We start from the raw sequence: 22,989 nt of genomic DNA, 5'->3' as shown, positions 1-22,989 counted from the left end.
TTTTTTTAATTACGTTTTTTATTCGAAATGGGGGGTTCCTACCCAAACCCCTTTTTTAATTTTTTTTTTGGTTTTACCCATTTTTTTTTTATTCCCGGACCCCAAAATAAATATATAATTAAAAAAAAGAAATTCTTTTCGACATTATTTTTTCTACATTATTGACATTCGACATTCGACATTTTTTTTGGGAAAAAATGACCGACCACCACAATATCAGAAGAGCTGGGAAGTGTCCCAAGGAATTAAATTGTTTTGAAAAGCTGGAAGATTTGAACTCTTGGGGAAGGGAACCCCTATGCCTTATTAACTATTTTTTACAAGCGAAGAGCTGGAAGTAACTCTGACTTTGTTTTGAACACTACCTATTTTGATGCCAACATCCCTACACATTGTAAACAATTAGACATGAGGGCAAGTATAGGTTTTGGACACAGTCATCCATTTGATTTGGACTTCCTGACACATCCTTAGTTTTCTTTAGGAAGGGAAATCCCACATTGGCATAGGGCAAATTAGGCCTTACTCCATCCAGCATTTTGAACTTTTCTTCATCAGGCAGCCCAGCTGAGTGTTATCTGAGCAAGGACCCTCCAGGGCCTTGTTTGTGTGGCCTTTAATACTTTTGAGCCCCCAGAGGCTCACGCGCACTCCAGTTTCCTCCCGACCCTCTCTGCTTGTTGCTAACCCTGCCCGCACCGTCATCCTGCCTCCCAGCTTGCCACCCTCCCGATTGGTCAGCTGCACGCTCTGTGCCTGCCCTTTTAGTCTGCACCGCCTGCGAGCGCCTCTTTCTTCATCAGGCAGCCTAGGTGAGTGTTATGTGCGCAAGGACCCTCCAGGTCCTGGTTTGTGTGGCCACTCCAGGACCTTGTTTGTGTGGCCTTTTATAACTTTTGAGCGTGCACTCCAGTTTCCCCCGACCCTCTCTGCTCGTTCCTAACCCTGCCCGCACCGTCCTCCTGTCTCCCAGACCGCCCTTCCCCCATCCCCTGATAGGCAAGACCGCCAGTCATAACTGACCTTCCCAGGGCAGCCCTCTACCCGGCAGCCCCTGTGGCTAAGGGCCCCGGAGCAAAGGGCGGCTCCAACAGAGGCGGCTCCAGGTTGTGTCTGCGGGTGTCCGCAGGGGAAGCCAGCGGCCAGCCGTCAACCAGCACCAACCACCAAAAGTAAGTGTGGCATGGGTGGGAATTAAAGCACTTAGATGGAATTATGAATGTTAACCTGGGTCGCTTCTAGATAGAAATGTGAATGTTATGTCCCACACTTATATGAATTGTAAATGCTAGCATGTGCCACACATAGATGGTATTATGAATATTAGCCTGCGTCGCTTCGAGATGGAGATAGAAATGTGAATGGTAGTATGTCCGACACTTAGATGGAATTGTGAATGGAAGCATGTCCCACACTTAGATGGAACTGTGAATGTTAGCATGTCCCAAACTTACATGGAATTGCAAATGGTAGCATGTGCCACAGATGAAATCGTGAACATTAGCCTCAGTCGCATCTAGTTAGAAATACAATTGTCAACATGTCCCACATTTAGATGGAATTGTGAATGGTGCACCAGAATGGTCGCATGGTGAATGGTAGCTTGTACCACACTTAGACGGAATCATGACCAGTAGCTTGCATCGCATCTAGACAGAACTGTGCATGTTAGCATGTCCCAGCATGTCCCACACCTAGATGGAATTGTGAATGGTAGCATGTTCCACACTTAGATGAAATCTTGAACATTATCCTGAGTCGCATCTAGATAGAAATGTGATTGTTAGCACGTACAACACCTAGATGGAATTGTGAATCTTAGCGTGTCCCACGCTTAGATGGACTTGTGGATAGAAGCATGTGCCTCACCTAGATGAAGTTGCAAACATTAGCCTGAGTCGCATCTAGAAAGGAATGCAAATGTTAGCATGTCCCACGCTTGGGTAGAGTTGTGGATGGTAGCATGTGCCACACTTGGATGAAATCGTGAACATTAGCCTGAATCGCATTGAAATAGAAATGCAAATGTAATGTTAGCATGCCCCACACGTGTGTCACTGTTCCCCATGCTGTTGCTATATATCCGTATGCCCCCTCCTGTCGCTGTAAGCCCAGCCCACTGTCACTTGTGTCCGTGTGTCGCTGTGCTCCCTGCCATCCTGTTCACGTGCCTGGTCTCAGGCGCTTTAAAGATAACCATCATATCACATCACTACGCTCACTCTCTACTATACTCCATTACACAACTAGAACACAGCTATACCCCTGACAAATCGGCCTAGCTGTTCACATACGAATACTACCTCATAAACACCTCATCACCCTAATAAAACGCAGCTATCTGATGACATTGCGGCCTAGTTGCTCACATAAGCGTCCTTCAGGCCCAACGCAACCAGAACCCAGTCTGGGTGTCCACCCACCAGACTGCACACATCCAACTGATATCTTCAGCATCACACCTAATGCTAGGATGCAGCTACCATCCGGCAATTACATCAGCTGCACACTTATCTGGTACACCCACGCACCCTATGACTATCTCTCTCTACTGAAAGGAATTACGGTTCCCAAGGGCGTTCAACCTACCAGCGCTTTGAGATCATACCAATGATATATGGAGCGCTATATAAATGCCAAGTAACATAGCATAACATAATGAAGGTTTGTAGACCAAACATGATTCTGTTGTCTGTGTCTGCTTCTTGGTGCCTTCCCACCAGCCAGCACACAGCGTGCCCTGCAAGGATCTGCAGCAAGCTTCCTAGATAGGAAGTGCCAGAAGGTCTCTGAGCCTACATCCTTGGACAAGGCAGCTGCCTACAACATACTCCACAGATAGACCATCCACTTTAAAGGACGACACAAGCCCATTGGAGAAGTGCCTCGACGAGCATCTACTGAGGTCCGCCTTAAAGGACATTTTTGAGCCAGTCCAGTTCTTCGATCCGCAACTGATGGCAACGCTGACCGTTGTCAAGCAGCCGTCGCTTAAAGACATCCGAGATGTCTCGACTAGTGCTTCAGAATTGCGGATCAGCACAAGACGATTCCTGAGCACTGTGTAGGCCAGCCTGCAGCCGTTTATCTCCGTCACAGAAACAAGGAAAGCGCGATGAAGCCGACTTGACCAAGTCGAGCACCAAGAGCACCTACAGCACAAGGTACATTGTGGTTCTGTCCCCCTGGTCCTTCCCAGAAGGCCCCAAGAGACATCCTAAGACCCATTGCTCCCTTGTGTGCTGAAGCCAAAAACCATAAAACTGTTGTGGTTATTAATCATACCGACTACCCTCCTGTCAGTATCCAGAATGCATATCTTTTCCTTTTTTGAAACTGTCCTCTGCATTCCTATACAGGGTGGATTGTATTTCGTAGTGTTGCTAGACCTGTCTGTTGGAATGAATAAAATAGATATGTTTGATACAACCTTGACTGGACAGTCCCTTTTTTCATTGGGTAATAAATAACTTTTCGCTGTGTTGCAATTAACCAACCATCCACATCATCTGGGAGATAAGCCTGCTGTTCAGACCACGTTACCAAATTTGGACAAGGAGGTTTATAATTTGATTGTTATTCCAATCTGTTTGGATACCTTGTGGTGCATTAGAGGTGTGGTGCTGATTGATGGTCTAGAAACCGATATTCACCACTGGACCACTGGTACCCCAGAGGTTGAGTTGTCACAGTGATGTCAGCACATTCAAGAGTTATACTTAACTCAATACATCAAGTGTGGAAGCTTATTGAGAAATTGATTGATGAATTGGGCCTAATTACTTTATATTTGGAGAATTAAGCGACTTGAGTAGACATCATTGTTACTCATTGCTTACATTTTTCTAATTTTATGTTTGAATTTACATGATTAAGATCGTATTTTATTGGAATAAGATTATTTATTGAGATGATGATATTATTATATATTGGACTTTTGGATGTGGTGTAAATGTTTTCTTTTGTATTAAACCAACACACCCGTGAATTTTAAAAAAATGTGTACTTTCAAAACTCTAACTACACCCAGACTTTGGCAGGCTCATCTTTGCATAGGTTAAAAAGACTCACGATACACAATTGTATTGCAATTCCCAGCTCACTGCTTCATAATGATCTAGGTACATCGAACCATATGTACACATGAAAATAAAATGGACATTTATTAGCATGGGTTGACAGACCGTAGTCGGATTATCAACATGTTTGGACTGCATTTTTTAGAAGCCTTCTTCCAAGATTCTTCTGGTGCGTTTGCTGTTCAATATGAAAATGAAATGAATGATCTCACTTCATGTGTGGAACAATATTATTTGTTTTTCTTCTTTGTTGTTAAAGTGTGAGCTGGACAAATGAACAAAGTCCACTTTCAATATTGTTAGCATTTACTCTCTAGGAATTTGAAGCGATAAAGAACATCTAAAATATGACTCATATTACTGGAAATGAGATTTTTTTTTTAAAGCCATAATCATGACTGTTTTAGCACAGTCGTTTGCTCTTCTTGCTTCTGAGTGACATATATATTGTAATGTATCCTTAACTATAGAGTCGCAACTGAGACTCTATAATAAAGTGTTGGCGTTTACCAATATATATCTATATAGTACTTACTGCCACAGTTTTACCCAACTAAATAACACTAATTTTATTGACGTAGGAAGGCTTAAAAGATGTGTGTAAAGGGACCCCAACCAAAAAAAGTAGGTGCCACAAAACAATTAAACATAAGGTGAATAGCACAAATCTGGAACAGCTGTGGCGATGTCCAAAGTCACAGATTGAAAAATAATGGAGATTGGGTGCCCTAATCTACGGGCGCCCTCGTTTTAAGGGAACCAAATTGGAGTAACTGAAGATATTTATATGAGAAGTTTCATTAATTCTTCTGTGGTAATCAACACAATAGCATTGCAGCTGACACGTGTTTCGACCTATACCCAGGTCTTTTTCTCATGTGTTTGGTCAAGACCAGAGTATAGGTCGAAACACGTATTGGCTGTAAAGCTCTGATTACTTGCTGGTAATTGTCATTACCCCTAGTCCTACTCTTCCTCGTCACAGTACTTAGCTCATGAGGCCACTGCCTCCGACACAGGTCCTTCCTCTATTTCTTTTCTTTCCTATAACTCCTTCCCTTAAACCACGGCATCCAGTTTAAATTTTCCGGCCTCCGGCAGGTTGCACTGTTCCCGGCGCGGGGCTCTGGGGAGCTACAGTTGCTGGGCCCCTAGTGGGGCTACTCCTTCCCTTAAACCACGGCATCCAGTTTAAATTTTCCGGCCTCCGGCAGGTTGCACTGTTCCCGGCGCGGGGCTCTGGGGAGCTACAGTTGCTGGGCCCCTAGTGGGGTGTGTGGCGGGGCCCTCCAGGTGCAGCATGCTCCCGGTTCCCCTGCAGGGCTTGGGCTCCGGTTGAGCTGGAGCTGGAACTGGAGCCTATCCTGGTTCGTTTGCGTGGCATCAGGGCCAGAGTCGAGGCATCACTGCAAGGGGTCCTACAGGGCCCGGACTCAGGTAAGGGACTCTGCCCTGATGTTTTTGTGATGTGGGGGCTCTTTGTATGCCCTGGGGGCTGTCCGGAACGTTTCGTTCTTGGGCTTCCTTTTCCTCGTCAGAGGATTGAACGAGCCAGCTGATCTTCAAACGGCAGTCTGATGTGCCTTCCGGGGGCGAGTTGGCTCCACCTCAAGAGGGAGGGGGGGTGGTGTCTGTTAGTGTTTCTCCAGGGGAGCCTGAAGTGAAACACTGCCGTTGCCAAGCGGATTAAATGTTTGTTCTCCCTCATTGGTGATTTTCTCCCAGTCCTGCAGTTAAATATAGTGGATTAACAGGGGTTTTTGGCATTCCTATTTTGACTGCTTGTGCTTCTGCCTGCACTATGGGAAAGCGCTGTGCTAAACTCGGGCACCTTGCCCATTCCTCTTCCTCGTTTTCCTCTTCACCGGAGCAAGAAGAAAAACATCTAGGCTTTTTTCCTTGTCTAAGAAGAACATTAAGAAGTGGCTTCTTCGGCATCATGGCCATACGCATGGGCACAAGCGCCGGCATTGGTTGTCTTCATCATCCTCTTCTGGCGCGGAGTCCTCTGCCGCTTCCTGTTCGTCATAAACTGATGCAGAAGGGAAATATCGGGACAGGGAAGAGGTGGAGGAAGTTCTTGCTCAAGTTTGGGACTGTATGGATTTTTCAGAACCCTTGGTACCAGTGCCTCATGAGGTAAGCACTGGGAGGAGGAAGAGTGGACGTGGAGTTAATGCCAGTGTGTTGATTACCGCAGAAGTAGTAATACAAGTTATCATAAACATATCTTCAATTGCTCCAATCTTGGTTCCCTTATATGGCATTTGTTTTTGACACTTCGTAGGATTAGGGCACCCAATCTCCATTATTTAAAAGCTGTGTGGTTGCCATCAGAAAGACGTCTGTGAAATCAGGTGCGTACGGATTACTTCAGCAGGCACATGACCCATTCATCCTTCTTCCTCATCACAGTCCTTACCTGAATGTAGGACTGTCACGAGGAAGACTAGTACTCAGGGTAATGAAGATTACCGGTAAGTAATCGGACCATTAACCACACTAAGCCATTCTATGAGATTATAAAGTGAATGTAACACAAAGTGTTATCATCCATGTTCAAATTGCAGTTCACAGGTGTGAATGTCAGCAAGGCCAACTTAGTCAATCATTTTTCCGAGTTTGATTGTGTAGCATTATATTGATTAATAGTAACAGCTGTTATTTCAACAGTATAAAGAAACACATACATACACAAACATTTACCGTAGGCTGGCTAGAAATAAATGCTATTTATTTACTCTCCTTCCATGGCAACAAGATGCAACATAGCTTTTGAGCTTTCTGTGCAGTCTCCGTTCTCATGCGTCGCTCATATTTTCCGTTCCCTTTTTGGGCTAAAGAAAGACACAATGTTATGTCCGACAGTCCTTGCTTCTAGCAGGCTGTTAAAGCTGGGAAGTGTCCGTCACTTGCCAAGACACTTAAACACGACTGAGGGAAGCGGGGGGAGGGGGGTGGAGAGGGAGTACTGCTTGGCAGGGACATTGATTGGCCATCTCCCTCCTCAGCCCCACTCGCAAAGATTATCAGTCGGTCCTGTACCGCGCTGGGAAAACTGAAGAAGAGTGCCACGCTTCCCCAACAGCAATGCCAAATGCGGGCTTGTAATACTCCCGGGCCCCCACCTTCACTTCCGCCCGCGATTTCGTAAGCAATTAGTTGAGGCTCCTCCCTCGCCACCCAGGAACATATCCCAGTTCCTCCCCAGTTTGTACGTGTATAAAGAGCTCCGGCCTTCCACAAGGAGTAAAAGCGCGAGCCGTGCCCACCACCGCTGGAGACAGGCGAGGCGAGTGTGTGCGCGGCAGACAGACGTGCCCGTGGACGCGCCGTACACACGCACAGCGGACGGAAGCACGCGAGTCACGCAGACCGCCCACAGCAAGGACGCCTCGGGCTCGAGCTACAATTACCTGGCAACCGAATTCAAAACCAACGCGACCCCCCGCAGAGCGCCGGCCAGGTGAGAGTGGGTGTGTAGTAATACACGTGATGGCACGGCATAGCCATCTGACATTATAGAGTGCAGGTCGCTCTCAGGCATGTTTTCTGTTACAATGCATTTATTTTCGAATGGAAGATGGGCTCTGCATGTCTGAAAGGCCACTTTGGCTGGGGTAGAGCCAGTCGTGCGTCAGTGCTGTGGTATGTGTCTCACACTGTCCCAGCCTTATCAGTCTGTCACAAGCAAGGAGTGTCAAAAATAACAGTGAACTGTAAATGTGCGTGACAAATGAGAACGGAGACTGCACCCAAAGTTCAAAAGCTATCATTTTGTCGTCATGGAAGACTAGTAAATGCACGACATACATTTCTAGCCAGCGAACGGTAAATGTGTTTGTTTGTATGTGTGTATGGTTTTTCATACTTTTGAAATAACAGGTCTTACTATTAATATGCTACAGAATTAAACTCGGAAAGGTGAATGAAGAAGTTGGCCCTCCTAGCTTCCACACCTGTGAACTACAATTTGAGCACAGATGATAATACGTAGTGCTATATTCACTGAATAACTTGACTGCCATGGCTCAGTGGGTTAATTTCCAGCTGAAGAAATCTGTGCGCACGTGACGTCTCAGATTTCCCCCACCAGGGCAACCACTCCGCTTTTAAGCCTCCCTACATCAATACAATTAGTATTATTTAGTTGGGTAAAACAGTGGCAGCAAGTACTATATACATTGGTAAAGCCAACAGTTTTGGCTTTTGCATAGTTAGGTTGTTTTCTGCCTTGCCAGGTATTGTCAACTAATGCCCAGTTACTCGCAAAATACAGCTGGTAAAGAAAGCATATACCAGGTACCCCTATTGTATGACAGGCATTCCCATCAAGTACTCGCACCATTCCAAATATTCACATCCAAGGTCCACGTGTTAACATTTTAGGTTATTGCCAGGCACTCGTATCATATTGTCATGTATTTATTAAATGGAGCTGGACTGACCCCACTCAAGAGATTGCCAGGCCCTCAAACCAGTGCCAATGTTTATCATCACCAGATACTCGCACCATGGCTAGGCACTTTCCCAATTGCAATGTCTGCCATGAAATTCCCATAATTGCCAGGAATTCTCATTGTATGCTTAGTTACTTGCACCATTGCCAGGCGTTGCCTTACAATGCACAGGCAGTGACTGCCTTTCCAAGAGATAGGATTTGGCTTTCAATGCCCAGCTAGTCCAGAGGCGCAACTAGGCTAAAGCCCTTTGTTTGGGGGAAGGCATGCAGGGGGAGGGGGACATTTACCTGTGATATGGTTTCCATACTTTGTGCTTGCCAATATTGTTTGGACCTGCAGTCTTGTTCTTACCCGACTTCTCCACCTGCTGGCTGCGCTCCCAGTTTTGTCACTGGCTGGGCCTACATTATCTAACATTCCAGCGCCAGCTATTGTTTTACTCCTATTTTACAGTTTCTCTGTTCGGCTGTCGCTCAATATGACTATTCCTATTCCTTCTTTTTATTCTTCCTATTCACCATCTCCTAATTTCTCTACTTGTAATCTTGTTTTTCCTCGGCCCCCTCCTATTAATCTTGCTCTGTGGAATGTGCGCTCTCTCTGTAGTAAACATTTCTGCGTCTTCATTTTCACTTTTTATGTATTACGGAAAGTTGGATTTCTTCTGATACTTTATACTCGGGCCCACCCTTCAGGTCGGGTGTGGGTGGGGGGAGAGGGGATCATACTGGTATTCGATGTCACTTTAATTACCTTCCTCCTTGTCGTCCTACCTTTTTATCTTTTGAGTATTTCCACTCACAACTTTTGTTGCACCTCATTCTCATGCTTTTTTACTGATTTATCTTCCTCGGCTCCAATTAGTTCCTCCTGTGATTACCTTGATGCCCTGTTATCCGCTGTGTTACCTTCTCCTTCTCCATTTATTCTCTTGGGTGATTTTAATCTTCATCTCTTCTACTCGTGCATATTTTCCATCCTTGATTCTTATTAACTTACTGATTCTTTCTCCTCTAATGTCTCTGGCGCTCATTTAGATCTCATCTTTTCTGTGTGGACGGTTCCGGTATATATTCCTCCTGATCATCTTTCCTTCTTCTCGCTCTTCTGTTTCTGCTGGGGTTTCTCCTTGTACTTCTAATTTTGGTCATGATCTTTGTGCTTTTAACACTCTTTGTTTCTTCCTGTATTTCTAAACTCCCTTCTCATCCCTCATTTGCAGCTCTTTCAACTGATGATGCAGACTTTCAACTTATTTCCTCTTTCTTATTCACTTCTCTTTATCCTGCTAATTTTGTTCCTACTTGGAAGCCGTCACAGCCTTGGATTACCCCACAGCTTCGCACAATGTGGCAAACTCTTTGCCGTTTGGAGCGTCGCTGGCGGACGTCTCGCTTTGATGCTAATTCTCTGGTGTCATCGTAGCATTATGTTTAAGATGAGGCTCTTCTTGCTGCTAAACGTCTTTTCTGTTCTGATCTACTTCAATCGCGGCCTTGTCTTTTTCAGACTTTCTCGTTTACTTTCTCCTCTTGCTCCTGACATCACTACTAGTTCTTCTCTTTCTGCCACTGATCTTGCAACTTTTTTTTTCCACGAAAGTTGCTTCTATCATCCCTTCATTCTTTCACTTGTTTTTCTGTGGCTCTGTCATCTTTCTTTCCTTTCACTACTTCTGATATTATGCTTTTGTTGCTACAAGCTCACCCTACTGCTGCTCTTGCTGACTCGATTCCTTCATCACTCATACCCAAGGTCTATCCTTCTCTGGTCTCTTGGTGTAAAGTGCTATATAAATAATAAAATACTAATATAAATAAAATATAAATCTAATTTCTTAGTTTAATATATCTCTTCATTTAAACGTGCTACTGTTATTCCCGTCTTGTAAAAGTCTTCTTTAGACCCTTCTCTCCCATCTGACTTTAGACCTATCTCTTCTTCCCTATATTTCTAAACTTCGTGAGCACCTGTTTTATTACCAGGTGTCTTCCTTTGTTTCTGATGACTCTATTCTGCCTCGTTTTCGTTCCTTTCATTCGACTGAAAATGCTGTTCTTTCTGTCTGTGACTCTCTACTTTCAGCTTATTTGACATTCATCTCATAATTTTACTTGATTTATCTCCTGCGTTCGATAGTGTTGATCACTCCTCTTCTTGCATCTTTCTTCGTTTGGTTTTTCAGGCTCTGTTCATTATTGGTTTTGGCCATACCTATCCAACCGCACTATTCAGTATCTTGGGCTGGTACTTTTTTTCTTCTTCTGTTCCTCTTCTCCACGGGGTTCCCCAGGGCTCGGTCATGGGTCCCTTTTCTTTTCTCTCTCTCCTCTTGCTTCCATTATCTCTTCATTTGGGTTGTCTCGCCATTTTATGTTGATGACACCCAACTTTTCTCTGTTTTTCTTCCTTTATTCCTATCATTCCACTTTGTCATCTTGTCTTTCGGCTAATAAAGTTTGGATAGCTATCATCATTTGGTTTTAAATTCTGCAAAAACTGAAGTTGTCATCAACTAAACCTGCTCCTTCTCCCCCAGCTTTTATTTCTTTTACACCTTCTCTGCTTCCTATTTGTCTTTCTGCCTGTAATCTGGGTCTTTAGCTTGAGCTTTCATTTACTTGTAGTTTTCATCTATTTAACATTCACAAGGCTAGACTTTTTCTCACCTTCAATTCTTAATTTCTTCTCTAATTTTCTTCTCGTCAATTTTATTGTTCTTGTACTCTCTTTGGTCTTCCTGCCTCACGGCTGGCTCCTCCTTAACTCTGTTTACTTCCTCTATTCGTCTCCTCGTGATTCTATTTCTTGGTCTTCTCCTGGATAACTGTCCTTTCACTCATGTCTCAAATTCAATTTTCTCTCTACGGTTTCTAAATCTCTTCATAATCTTGCTCTTTCTTATCTCTCCTCTCTTCTTTGGTTTTGTTTTATTTTCCCTCGCAAACTCTTTGCTCTCGGTTTCACGTCCTCCTTGTGCTCCGTCTTGTTTTTGCTCCATTTCTTTACTTGCCCCATTACACTGGAATGTGCTTTCTCTTTCTCCACGTTCTACATCTTCGTATTCATCTTTCCATTCTGCTTCTCTTTTGTAACTGAGTTAATCATATTGTGAACATTATTGTACCGTGGTGTGATATTTGTACAGTGCTTTGGCGTACAGCACTTACTAACTATAAAATAAATATGAAATACTTGTGTGGGGGCATCTAACCTCTTTACATATTCTAATGAGACTGTTCTGGTGCAGTTTAAATGTTACAAAGAGTTAACCTCCTTCACGTCTGAAACCACACAGTTAAGGACTGGTGGGTGTCTCGTGTCCCCGCTACCTTTCTAGTCACTCCCCTGACATGCAAGTACTAACACCCATCACGATTTCATTTGCCTAAAAATGTATGTATATGAATGCAGGTGCTATAATGAAACGCTTTAATGTAGTAATTGCCAGGCCTTTAACTGTACAGCCGCCAGCACCGCTTATTGTCTGTGTACTGTTCTGCCCTGTCATGGCTCTGTAGGTCAGGCAGGTCAAGTCAACATAGCCCAATATATCGGGGTGGGGGCTGAAGGCCAATCTGCCCAATGGTCGTTGCACCACTGCCAGGGATTAAAGAAGAGCGGGCTTGGTTGTCGAGTGTAGTGTCTACGTGGTCCTTCTGCCTTGCTCACCTTCTCCCTGATGCTGTTGGTAGCGGGGCCAGGTAGGTGGTCGGGACCGAGGAGTGCAAGAAAACTTTGACTCAGCCCCCAGGCCATGCTTAGATTGTATCACTGGGAAACCATGTAGGGAAAGCGCCAGCCGGAGATTTGTATGGTGTCCCCGGTTTCTCATCGCCCATATTCTGTTGCCATTGGCAATGGGGCTGGGAAGCAGCATGGACGCCTTGGTATTCGGTTTGGGAGGAAGCCGCAGTAAACAGCAGCTGTGACTGCACTGCACATGCCCTTCTGGGATGGGGGCAACATCAGAGGCATGTGGCTTTGTCAGGGGCCTGTGTTAAGTGGAAAGGCTCTATGAAAGAATAACAGTGATGATGCAAAGCACTATGAACAGGTGAAATAAAAACACGAGTTCTATGTTATTTGATGTTTGTAAAGTGCGCTAATTAGCCGCTGGCTTGACCTCGTAGAACTGAGTGGTTATTTGATGGTGCATTGCTGCCCCTAACTGGGTGACCGTAGTATGAAATATAGCGTGCATAATGAGAGTAACTAAGCCGGGCCACTAATGTTGACAACAGACTGCAGACAGACGCTATGGGTGGGATTGCGCTGTATCATGTGAGGCGACCTCTGTGGCTAGTGCTGGCCGTGCGCGGTGCCATTAACAAGTTATGCGAGAGTAGTTGGGTGGTAGGGTGCTTGATACAGGGCAATTCTACGTTTTCTTTTATAAATCATATATTTTGCGCAGGCGCTAGAGAAGGATGTCACGTGACCTCGTGTGTCTCATGGTGACTCCCTCAGTTTCAGGGAGTTAGGTTAGCACTGCCCAAAACACTTGAGTAAAGCGGCACGTATGCTTCCACACATTTTGATGAATTTGTAACATTTCAATGCTAAGGAAAGGATTCAAAAGAAATATATTAAGCAAAATCACATGTACACATTTCCTTGTGTCGTCTTTCCGAAAGCGAGGATTTGAGCGAGGATTGACTTTATCAAGGGCACAACATTGTAGGCGTTCACTGGTCAACCTACTCGCAAATCTGAGGTCCAGCCACACACATAATTAAATTGAAGGGACCAGTGGCAAACTATGCAATAGCACACTAAACAAAAACGGCCCTTTTAACCAATGCTTTCTATACTAACAGCATTAACATTTTCTTGCATGATGAATCATGTGAGTACAAATTTCGATCGATTGGGTAATAGTAATGCATGTAAACTGCTTTAGATTAAAGCGCTATATGAAAACACATTGTCAAGTAATACATAGATTTGAGATCAAATCTGAAGCATACATCAGAGATATGTACAACACATAATGTAACATGGCATATAACAAAATGACAAACGGACACACACAATCATTCCAAACTGATACTCCAAACACATTCATACCAACAAGACTCGTGCTTGGAATGGACCGTAAAACTGAATGGACCTCAGGAAAGCACAATTGAATGGTCCCTGTGCCCCATGGCAAGAATTTTCACTTTGCAGACTGTAACAATGATGACCGCCGGTACTCCAGGTAAGTTCTCAGTGTCTTTATTGTCCTTGTCCTGTACTCCTCCACAAGACACAGGGATGGTAGGGGACACAAGATGACAAGGGAAACACCGGGCTCACCCCCACACCCATCTTCACTGTCACAGCTTTCTCTCTCTCTGCCCAACCGTCACCCAGCAGAACACTTCCACACACAAATTCCACTGCAGATGACCTCACACACACTGCTAATCTGTAAACCAGATTACTACACTTCTCCTCCCATAGAAAACACAAAAGCCAGTTACTACACCCCCCCCCCCCCTAGGGAAACGCAAACAATGATTAAGGTAATGTGACCAGCACGAAACCTTAACATCCAAACACAAAACAGTACCAGAAATTCCGCAACACAGCGGCCGCCTATGCACAGAACCCCTGGTAACTCAAATAGGAACTACACAAAAGGAAAACAATTGCAGGACAACCCCGGACCAAGTAGAAAATGCCAACAGCATGCAACCGCAAAACACAACTCGCCACTCCCTCGGTGTACACTTCGAGGCCTCAAAAATAAAATAACAAACAGAGCGCTTACGCCTGTCCCGAGCTGCCCCTCAGGATCTAGGGCTGCCACCCCTAGCCATACTATTGCTAGCTAACACTAACACAACTGCTACCTAACCAACTTACCCTCCTTAGCACAAAACACCTTCCACTCCGGTCTGCCACCCCGAAGTCATAGAGCTGCCCCTCTGAGCACTAACCAACCGCCCCCAAAGGAAGCAACAACAAATGCCCAACAATAACCGAGGGACCACACACACAACTCGGCACAAAACCGTTAGCCATTCCTTCTTTCTACAAAACACTATTTCTGAACACACCAGGAGACAACCTAAAATACCAGACTCGGAATCAGGAGGCACACTGGCAAAGCTAAATTCAAAACCATAGTAACCCATCTCGGCCAAAGACTATGATGGATCTGATAAATTCAACACAACCCCGGCACAGCGACAGACTGAAGTCAACACGCTATGAAAACGCTGCAGAAAACAACTGCCCTGGGAACAAGGCCCACGCCAAAAGTGACCAACCCTCAGGCACTGATGATGCACACCTACGACAAAGCTGACTACCCTGTAACCTCCTGCACCAAAAACCACAACACTCGGGCCGATAGCGACCAACCCTGACAACGTTCAGGCACTAAAGACCATAACACACAAAAAACCATAGCCGCCTAACCTAGGACCATACTAGGCAGAATGAAACCTAAGATCAGGAGATCAACACCCCTTGAAATACCAAAACATAGCAACCTACCCTGGCCTAAACCAGGCACTACATAAAAGGCAGAATGCAAAGAGGACATGCACTCCCAACACTCTAAACACGATACATGGGCACAACAACTCAACCCATGACTACACACAGTGACCACTATGCCACTCATACAAGGCGCTAAGATACTAATGCTGTAACAACAATGTGAATACAGGTGCGCCAATCTACTTGCATGCACCCATACAAGGCACTCGCACCCCAAACACTGCTAACATCAACTTGCACAAAATGACATTTAGACAACATTGCATAATAACCATGGAATTTGAATGCAAACATCATGAAAAACACACAACACATGTTCAAAGGTTAAAACATTACCCCAACACATGTGAATGAATTGGATGATGATCACCTCCAGCACAGCCCCCAGATACCACCAGCATGAACTGCTAGGCACCAGACAATGTCAATGTGCAAGAAAGTCAGAGTTGAGATGGCGAAAGTCACATTAATGCATTTTGTCATCACTACCCATAAATAAGTCCAAACCCCAATTCAGACTCCTGAGGGTTAACATTTGCAGAATATTACATTACACATTTGCAATTAATTACATTACAACCCCCACCCAGGAGATGAAAGAGGAAAAGCACTAACCCGCCCACAGGTCTACTCTCCCACGAAAGGCCACAACACTCGACACCACAAGGAAATGAACAATGGCCTCTAAAACCTCACTAAGGACACCCCCCCACCCCAGGACTTATTAAAGGAGCTAGGTACCTTCGAAACAAATGGGCCACCACATGCAACGTGCATCCATGCTCTCTCATACGGCCCGATACACTAACCTGACCCATGTCCACGCCGTACACCAGGCAAATTCATTAACCAATTCCTGCCCAGTACGGAACTAGAGAACGCTGCAAAATTGCTCCGACTGCTGCAGCTCCAAAGGACTCCGTGGAAGGCTCTCAGGCGTGTTCCGTTACAGTAGTAGGCCCCATTCAAGTGAATCCCTGCTTCTCCCAGATCCGGTGGAAACGAGGCTTGAAACACAGGAAACAACTATTGCCACAACCCTATCTACTCCGCAACCGCCATGTCCACCCCGCACTTTTAATGTAGCGAATATTGAAAGCACAGCCCTTCTGGAATGCAACCTCCCAAACTTCCTGTTCTTATTTCCTGGAATGTCAGCAGAGCGAGGCACCACAACGGCCACTGCTCACGTGATAGCCGTATGGGATACGGCCCCAGTTGTGACGTCACCACAACTGCTGGGAGCACCGACCTGGCACCACCGCGGGACTCCGCTGTCCCACCGAGTAGTCTGGAACTGCTTGGCCGCGCAAAGAAAGTAGCCACTCCAGCGTCTCTCAAAAAGCGGCGGGCACCCGCTCCTGCGTCTCTTAAGGAGCAACAGACACCCGGTTAAAGTGGGGACAGATCTTCCTGTTTGGCCCAATCTCCAACACCTCAAACAGCAGGCGCCAGCCGACCCAACGAGGAAGGTGCACTCTGCCCCCGCCAGCCCGACAACGAGAACGGAACGCGGGCTGGCATAAGAGAAGAGCACCCATGACGATCCACCTCGGATGAGGAAAGTGCACGGGAGTACCCGTCATCGCTGCAAGGCTTCCCTCATTATTAGCGCCACACTGCCAGATTGGACCACAGAACGGCAATTTAGCAGCTCCAACAGCACACACCCCTTCGCTAGTTAAGGGCACGCTGCATCCTCAACCAGCACGTCCCTGAACGTCCTGAATGCTGGATCGAACTAGAAGCACGGCACAGTCCAAAAGATCAACCGCCACAGAACGCCCCTCTTGAAACATGAGGGGCCACAACAGCACACGGCGGCCAGATAGACACTGACCCGCCTGGGTGTGGGGGGAATCACGGGGCGGTGCTCCAGGAGTGCTGCAACCCCCCCCCCAGCAGCGCCATCAGAAGGGCAATCCACCTACAATCCCATCCTCGTCGCCAGTGTAACAATGATGGACCGCCAGTACTCCAGGTAAGATGTCGGGTTCTTTAATGTCCTTGTCCTGTACTCCTCCACAAGACACAGGGATGGTAGGGGACACAAGATGACAAGGGAAACACCGGGCTCACCCCCACACCCATCTTCACTCTCACAGCTTTCTCTCTCTCTGCCCAACCGTCACCCAGCAGAACACTTCCACACAAACATTCCACTGCAGATGACCTCCCACACACTGCTAATCTGTAAAACCGATTATACAAAGACGTGAATCAGTTTCAGAATAGGCTATGGCCTTAGTGAATGTAATTACATGCAGATGGCCTTTGGAAATGAACGAATGCACTTTTTTTTTTATTTTAGTGATGAGCATATTTGATCTCAAATCTTGTTAATGCGTTCATTATGCAAGAACATGTTTTTTCAATCTAATGCTTTTGGTATAGAAATTATTGGTTTCCCCCTTAAAACTTGAAAGGGACGGTCTTCGTCTTTTGTACATTTGGGCACCCTGCCACATGAACGGGCCAGTCAGCGTCACTCCCTGTTAATTGCCCAAGTTGCTGCTGATAAGCCTTCCCAATTCAGTGGCTTCACTCCCGCATCTGCGGCACTCTGCTTTGCTTCCTTCTCTACTCGGCCTAGCCTATTCACTATCTATTCAGCCTGCCTCATTCACTGCTTTCCCCACCCATTCACTGGCCAGCCTGCCTCATTCACTGCTTTCCCCACCCATTCACTGGCCAGCCTGCCTCCTTCACTGCTTAGCGTCCCTCCTTACAGCTCACCTCGCCCCATTTCCTTTTCACTGCTTAGCCTTGCCTGTTCACTTCCCCCTTTTCATTCAGTGGTCAACATGCCTCACTCACTGGTCCCACTCTCTCCTCTCTGCTCCTGGCTCTTCACTGAACACCATCTCTCATCAACGGCCCCTCACTGCTTCCCATAAGTCACTCAGCGGCCACTTCACTTGCCCTGCTCATCTGCCTTGCATGCCCGCGGACCCCTCTGCATATTTAATGGATCACCCTTCCCTTCCCTCACTGGTTCACTTGCTTGCTTCGCAGGGGCATTAGGCCTCATTCTGTCATCACCCTCCTTATTCACTGATCACCCTCCCTCACTTTTGGGTCCTCCTGTGTTGTTCACTGGGCAGCCTGCTCCACCCAGTGGTGGTCCTGCTTTGTCAGCTCGTCAACCAGCCCCCACCAGCATTCACTGCTCAAGCTACTTTTAGTTGTCCCAATGTCTTTCCCACCCGTTTCTATGTCTCACTGGCTAGGAGACTTACCATTTTCTCTTGTCACCTTGCCTCACTCATTGATTGTTCTGCCCAAAACGTCACTCCGCCTTACCTATCAATGTTCATTTTGCCCCATAACCTTTGCCACCTTGCTGTTTTGACTGATTGCTCAACCTCTAATATGCATGTAATTTCCCTTTATTCTGCTTCTTGAGAAATATCTGCTTGCATATCGCCCCGGTCCCACCCACCAGGACTGATATGCAAATGGGTGTCTCTCCTCTGGTAAGGCAAAGTGGGCTAAAACTTGACTGTGGACCCCGGAGAGGGCACCTTGCCACAAAACAGGCTATTTACGTTGTGTTCGTCCTCAGTAGAGGGGCTCTCCCATTTTTCCATTGAAAGGAATAGAAGTTCACATTGATTCAGGAAATGGAATTCACCCCCACGTCAATGCATTTAGTCAAACTGATTATCGAGTTTGCAAGCCTTACATGATGTTAAGGCTCGCTGTATTCCTGCATTCCTCTGCCATTGACTGTCCGGTGCCCCTTGCTAGAGGCTTGTTTCCACCACCCCTCTTCAACCACCACCCCTGACCATCCACGACCATCAGATTCTCAGACCTTCCCCTGCTTTGCCTCCTTATGGCAACCGGTGTCCTCCCTGGGACTTGTGCATCCGCATTCTTTCTTTATTCAAGCTGATCTTGCATATCTGTACTGGCCACACAATGTCCTGCCCTCTTCATTGCTGATTCATTTAATTAGTACCCTGATGCACTCGGCTCCACAGCGAGTGGAAGTCCCCGGCCGGTAAAGGTCCATTCTCTGAGTTTATGCTCTTTAAATATTATATCATATGTTGCAAACCTTTTGAATCAATAAACTCTGAGAAGTGAAGCACTTATACACACGTGGAGTGCTTCAATGCGCTTCAAGGCAGGAAGGGAGCAAGAGAATATCGTTATCATTTTCAGCCCTTGAAGATTCCGAATGATTTAACACCAATAACCAGCATACTAGGCCAGGATATTTCTACTAGTATAAGTGTGTGACAAAGAGTGAGGGGAGAAGTGGGGGTGGGGGAAGGAACATACAAGACAAAAAAGGTTGGTCATCAATGCGCTGTGCATGCAGGCACAGCCAGCTAGGGAGGGGAGACGGAGACAGGACAGACAAACATGCTAAGCCTAGTACATTCAAGGTCGTGCAAGTGCGCAGACAGAAGTGCGGGGAGGGGGACACGTGCGAACAGTCCAGCAGGGGCCAGGGTTAAGTGCAGGGTGGGTGCCATTCTCAAGGAATGTATTCCGAATGCAGTGCAGAGGCCCAGAGTGTAGGAGTGGCGGGGGAGCCTGGGACCTGTGAGGCTCAGGAGGTGCGGCAGGTGATCAGTCAGCAGACTGAACAGGTTGGGGATGAGAACGAAGGAGGGAAGCAGGAGAGAACAGAAAGGAGGTTAACAAGGAAGAGAAGAGACCAAGTAAGTGTTATTGGTCATGAGCACCCTGGAAGTGAGCGCTGTCCATCGGGGAAACTCAGAACACAGGTTGTGCTCTCTGGTATAAACCCATATTCCGGCCTGCGCTTCCTACCTCTTCCCTGCTCCTCCCTCATCCCTTAGCCCTCGCGTAGTACAGTGTATACCATATCTTCAAACCCCCCCCCCCTCCCCAAGTGTGTTTTCCATGTTGATGATGCCAGTCATCAACATGGAAAACAGACTAGAGAAATACTGGGTGGCGTTGGACACGCAAGGTAAGATTTATTTTTTCTAATATAAAGTCCTGATTAGCACCCAGGTATCAACTACAAGGGTGCTAATGGAGATATAACCATCAAGGGCAGGCCCGACCGCCGCCGGTAATGGCCCACCGCCCTTGTTAAGGACCCCCGCTTCACCCGACCCCTTAACTTGAAGGAGGTGGGCCATTACTGGCAGGGTCGGTCTGCCCCGTTGGGTTATATCGCCTCAATAAAACCCTCCATAAAGGGGATTAGAGATATTAGTAACCTGGGACACTCATCATGGAGATGGGGTCCCACAGTTCTAGTGTGTTCTTGCAGCCACAATTTGTGCACTAAGCATAGTTGTGGAAGGGCAGTAGATATTTATAAAGGAAGTGGACTTCCTAAGTGCAGTTTGGTGATGGGCAGAGCAGTGCACAGGGATGCATCTAAAAATCTAATGGTGGAGGGAGGCCAGGAGCAGCGGCCAAAGAGGCATGTTATGATGATGGCGGGAAGCGACATGCCTCAAAGGGCCAGCACCAGCCAGGCAACAAAAGCAAAATGTTGGGTTACAGAGCGCATAGCCATAAGGCATATTTTTGCAAAGCATTGCAAAAGTCAACGTTGATGGCTAGAAGTCTTTGAAATAATCTTAATCACTGGCAATTGCACTGAGCAACCCTCCAGACCATCCCCTTTTCAGCCTGTCATAGCATTAAAGAAGATACCATATGCAAATCAGGCTTGGTGCCACCACACGAGACAATCCAGCCCAGACTGCTTAGTCACATCCCTTCTGTAGACCAGATATGAGGCATTTTTCAGGCCCAATTAGCTTCATAAGTGGGGTGTAGCTTGGGCCTCTATGCACAGGTGGTCCGAGACCCACATCTTGGCACACACATACAACTCAGGGTGACTCTTGCATGAAAGCATGAAGGTTGATGGCTAGAAGGTTTGACTTAGGATTACCTAACCACTGCGAATTGCTCTGGCTAACTCCCCAGACCATCCCTTTTCAGCCTGCCAGCCATTACAGACTGGGAAAGAACATATGACAATTGGGCTCAGTCACACCACATAAGGGGCTGTTCAGCATGAACCATTAAGTTAAACCCTTCGATACCAGACCATAAGCAAACCCAGGCTCCCAACCAGCCAATCGGATTGGCTAAACAGTGACCCTGGGACTAATTATTTTTAACAAGCTTCTTAAATCTGCTTAAACTGCTCAGATGGTCCCCGCTAATGCAACATTGCATACAGAATCCTAGTGCCAGCCGTGGCTCATCTTCCAGTGTCATATGTTTCCACTTTCTGCCACCCCAGGTGAGCCTTCTGTATCTCTAGACTTTTCTGTGGTTGCCCATTGCATGATGTCTTATATGCCCCAGTGTACCATCAGTGCCTTCTCAATGTCTGACCTCTCTACTCAATCCCTAACTTTATGTTTTGTGTTTAATTTTTCTTTTCTTTTTTTCATTGTGACTGTCATCAGCTCAATCCGGAATCTGCCCCTGGATTTGCAGAGTTGGCCAGAGAGCGACAGGAGCCCAGGAAATCTTACGACCGCCTGCAAAGAAATATTCCTGTGCAATGTTTTCTCAGAGCAGGAGCTGCAGGCCACCCGCACACAAGGTAAGAGTCACTGGGCTGCATCAAATCCAGCATTAGTACGGAATGGTGAGCATAGAAAGAGTCTGAAGTAGCAGCCCAGAGAGAAAGACGCTGTAAGTGTGCAAAGCTTGGCAACCCATCTCTTTAAGACTAGAACAGCAATACACAAGTTTCTGGAGAAAACTCAAGACACATTTGTTCAAATGACAAACCTGCTCTAGGAAACTGATACCCATGATGACTTACTGAATGCCTTGTCCTGTGATTTGTTTTTGTGCCTACGTCTTCATGTCAGCGCCCTGATGCTTGTGAGCTGCTGGCTCTATATAAACAAACAAATAAAATAAAATAAATGGAGGTGAAGGCAAAGCCCCACATGGCAATGGTGGCAGCATTTGTTTGTGGTGTGCAGTATGGAACTGGTCTCTAAGACACGGCACGTCTTCTGGGGAGATAAAGATATTCCAGTTCTGGGTCCTAAGATCTGGAACAAACTCCCAACGTAGGTTCACTACGTCTGACTGGCCCCCACAGATTTCTCCCAAAAAATATAAAGCGCATTCTTCTCGCCATCTATACACAAGTACATATATGTCTTGCATCTGTATACATATTTCATCTTATTAAACATGTTTGTATTATATGACGCACTCTGTCAAAAAAATCACTTTTAAGGGTTACTAATTTTGCCATATGTGGAACATACGGCACAGATGATGACCAATGAATGGACCAGGATGACATTGGGTCAGCTGGCTAAGCTGAGGATTACAGGTGTGTCTAGTATTTGAACAACTGAATCGCTTGCAGTGGCTCCCAAATTTGACCTATTGAGCCAAGAGGCTGAATAGCAGAAGTTAAGCTATACATGACCCAATTACATTAAATGGCATTACCTTTAAGGAAGATAAGGTAGAGCAAATGCTTCCACGATCATGATAGTTCTGCCAACTGGCAGAGGTTGTGATCGAGCACCTGTCTCCCAGCACTTGAGGCATCTCTAGTTTTACACCAATATAAAATGTGCCTTGCACAGCTGTCTTTCAAGAGCTAATTACGTTCTCTATATTCAAGAATGTTGACTTGCACAGATCGGAGATCACATGATACATCATTGTGATTTGATATGAGATGCGTTTACGCAAGTGAGCGAGTAACACGAACATGGATCAAGCTCCGGAGGGATGAGGGCACAAAAAGAACACACGGCTGCAAAAGGATTAGGTAATCCCTTGAACTGCCGGGATTCAAATATATCTGTGTTGGTCTCTATGGTGCTGTCAAGTTTCAGAGAGGCAAAGTACTCGGGTTCTAGACTGGTGAGCCCCACTGAATGAGCAACAAAGCTGCTTCATCAGAAGGTGTCCGATTCTGCCAGACTGGTGAGCCCCACTGAATGAGCAACAAAGCT

General features: G+C 46.2%; 1 protein-coding gene across 1 annotated transcript in view; it reads left to right on the top strand.

Moving 5' to 3' along the window:
* Positions 1–7,076: 7,076 nt before the first annotated feature.
* The window catches only part of TNFRSF6B (TNF receptor superfamily member 6b), a 51,632-nt gene continuing 35,719 nt past the window's right edge, over positions 7,077–22,989 (top strand). Inside the window, exons 1-2 of the mRNA XM_069650888.1 lie at positions 7,077–7,545; positions 21,460–21,599. Coding sequence (XP_069506989.1) covers positions 21,558–21,599 — 42 coding nt within the window. The 5' untranslated portion in view covers positions 7,077–7,545; positions 21,460–21,557. The remainder of the gene's footprint in view (positions 7,546–21,459; positions 21,600–22,989) is intronic.

The sequence above is a fragment of the Ambystoma mexicanum genome, chromosome 3p, assembly GCF_040938575.1.
Source record: "Ambystoma mexicanum isolate Mex_15411 chromosome 3p, UKY_AmexF1_1, whole genome shotgun sequence".
Taxonomy (NCBI): domain Eukaryota; kingdom Metazoa; phylum Chordata; class Amphibia; order Caudata; family Ambystomatidae; genus Ambystoma; species Ambystoma mexicanum.
The sequence above is the reverse complement of the archived record's forward strand: the minus strand, read 5'-3'. Positions and strand labels throughout refer to the sequence as shown.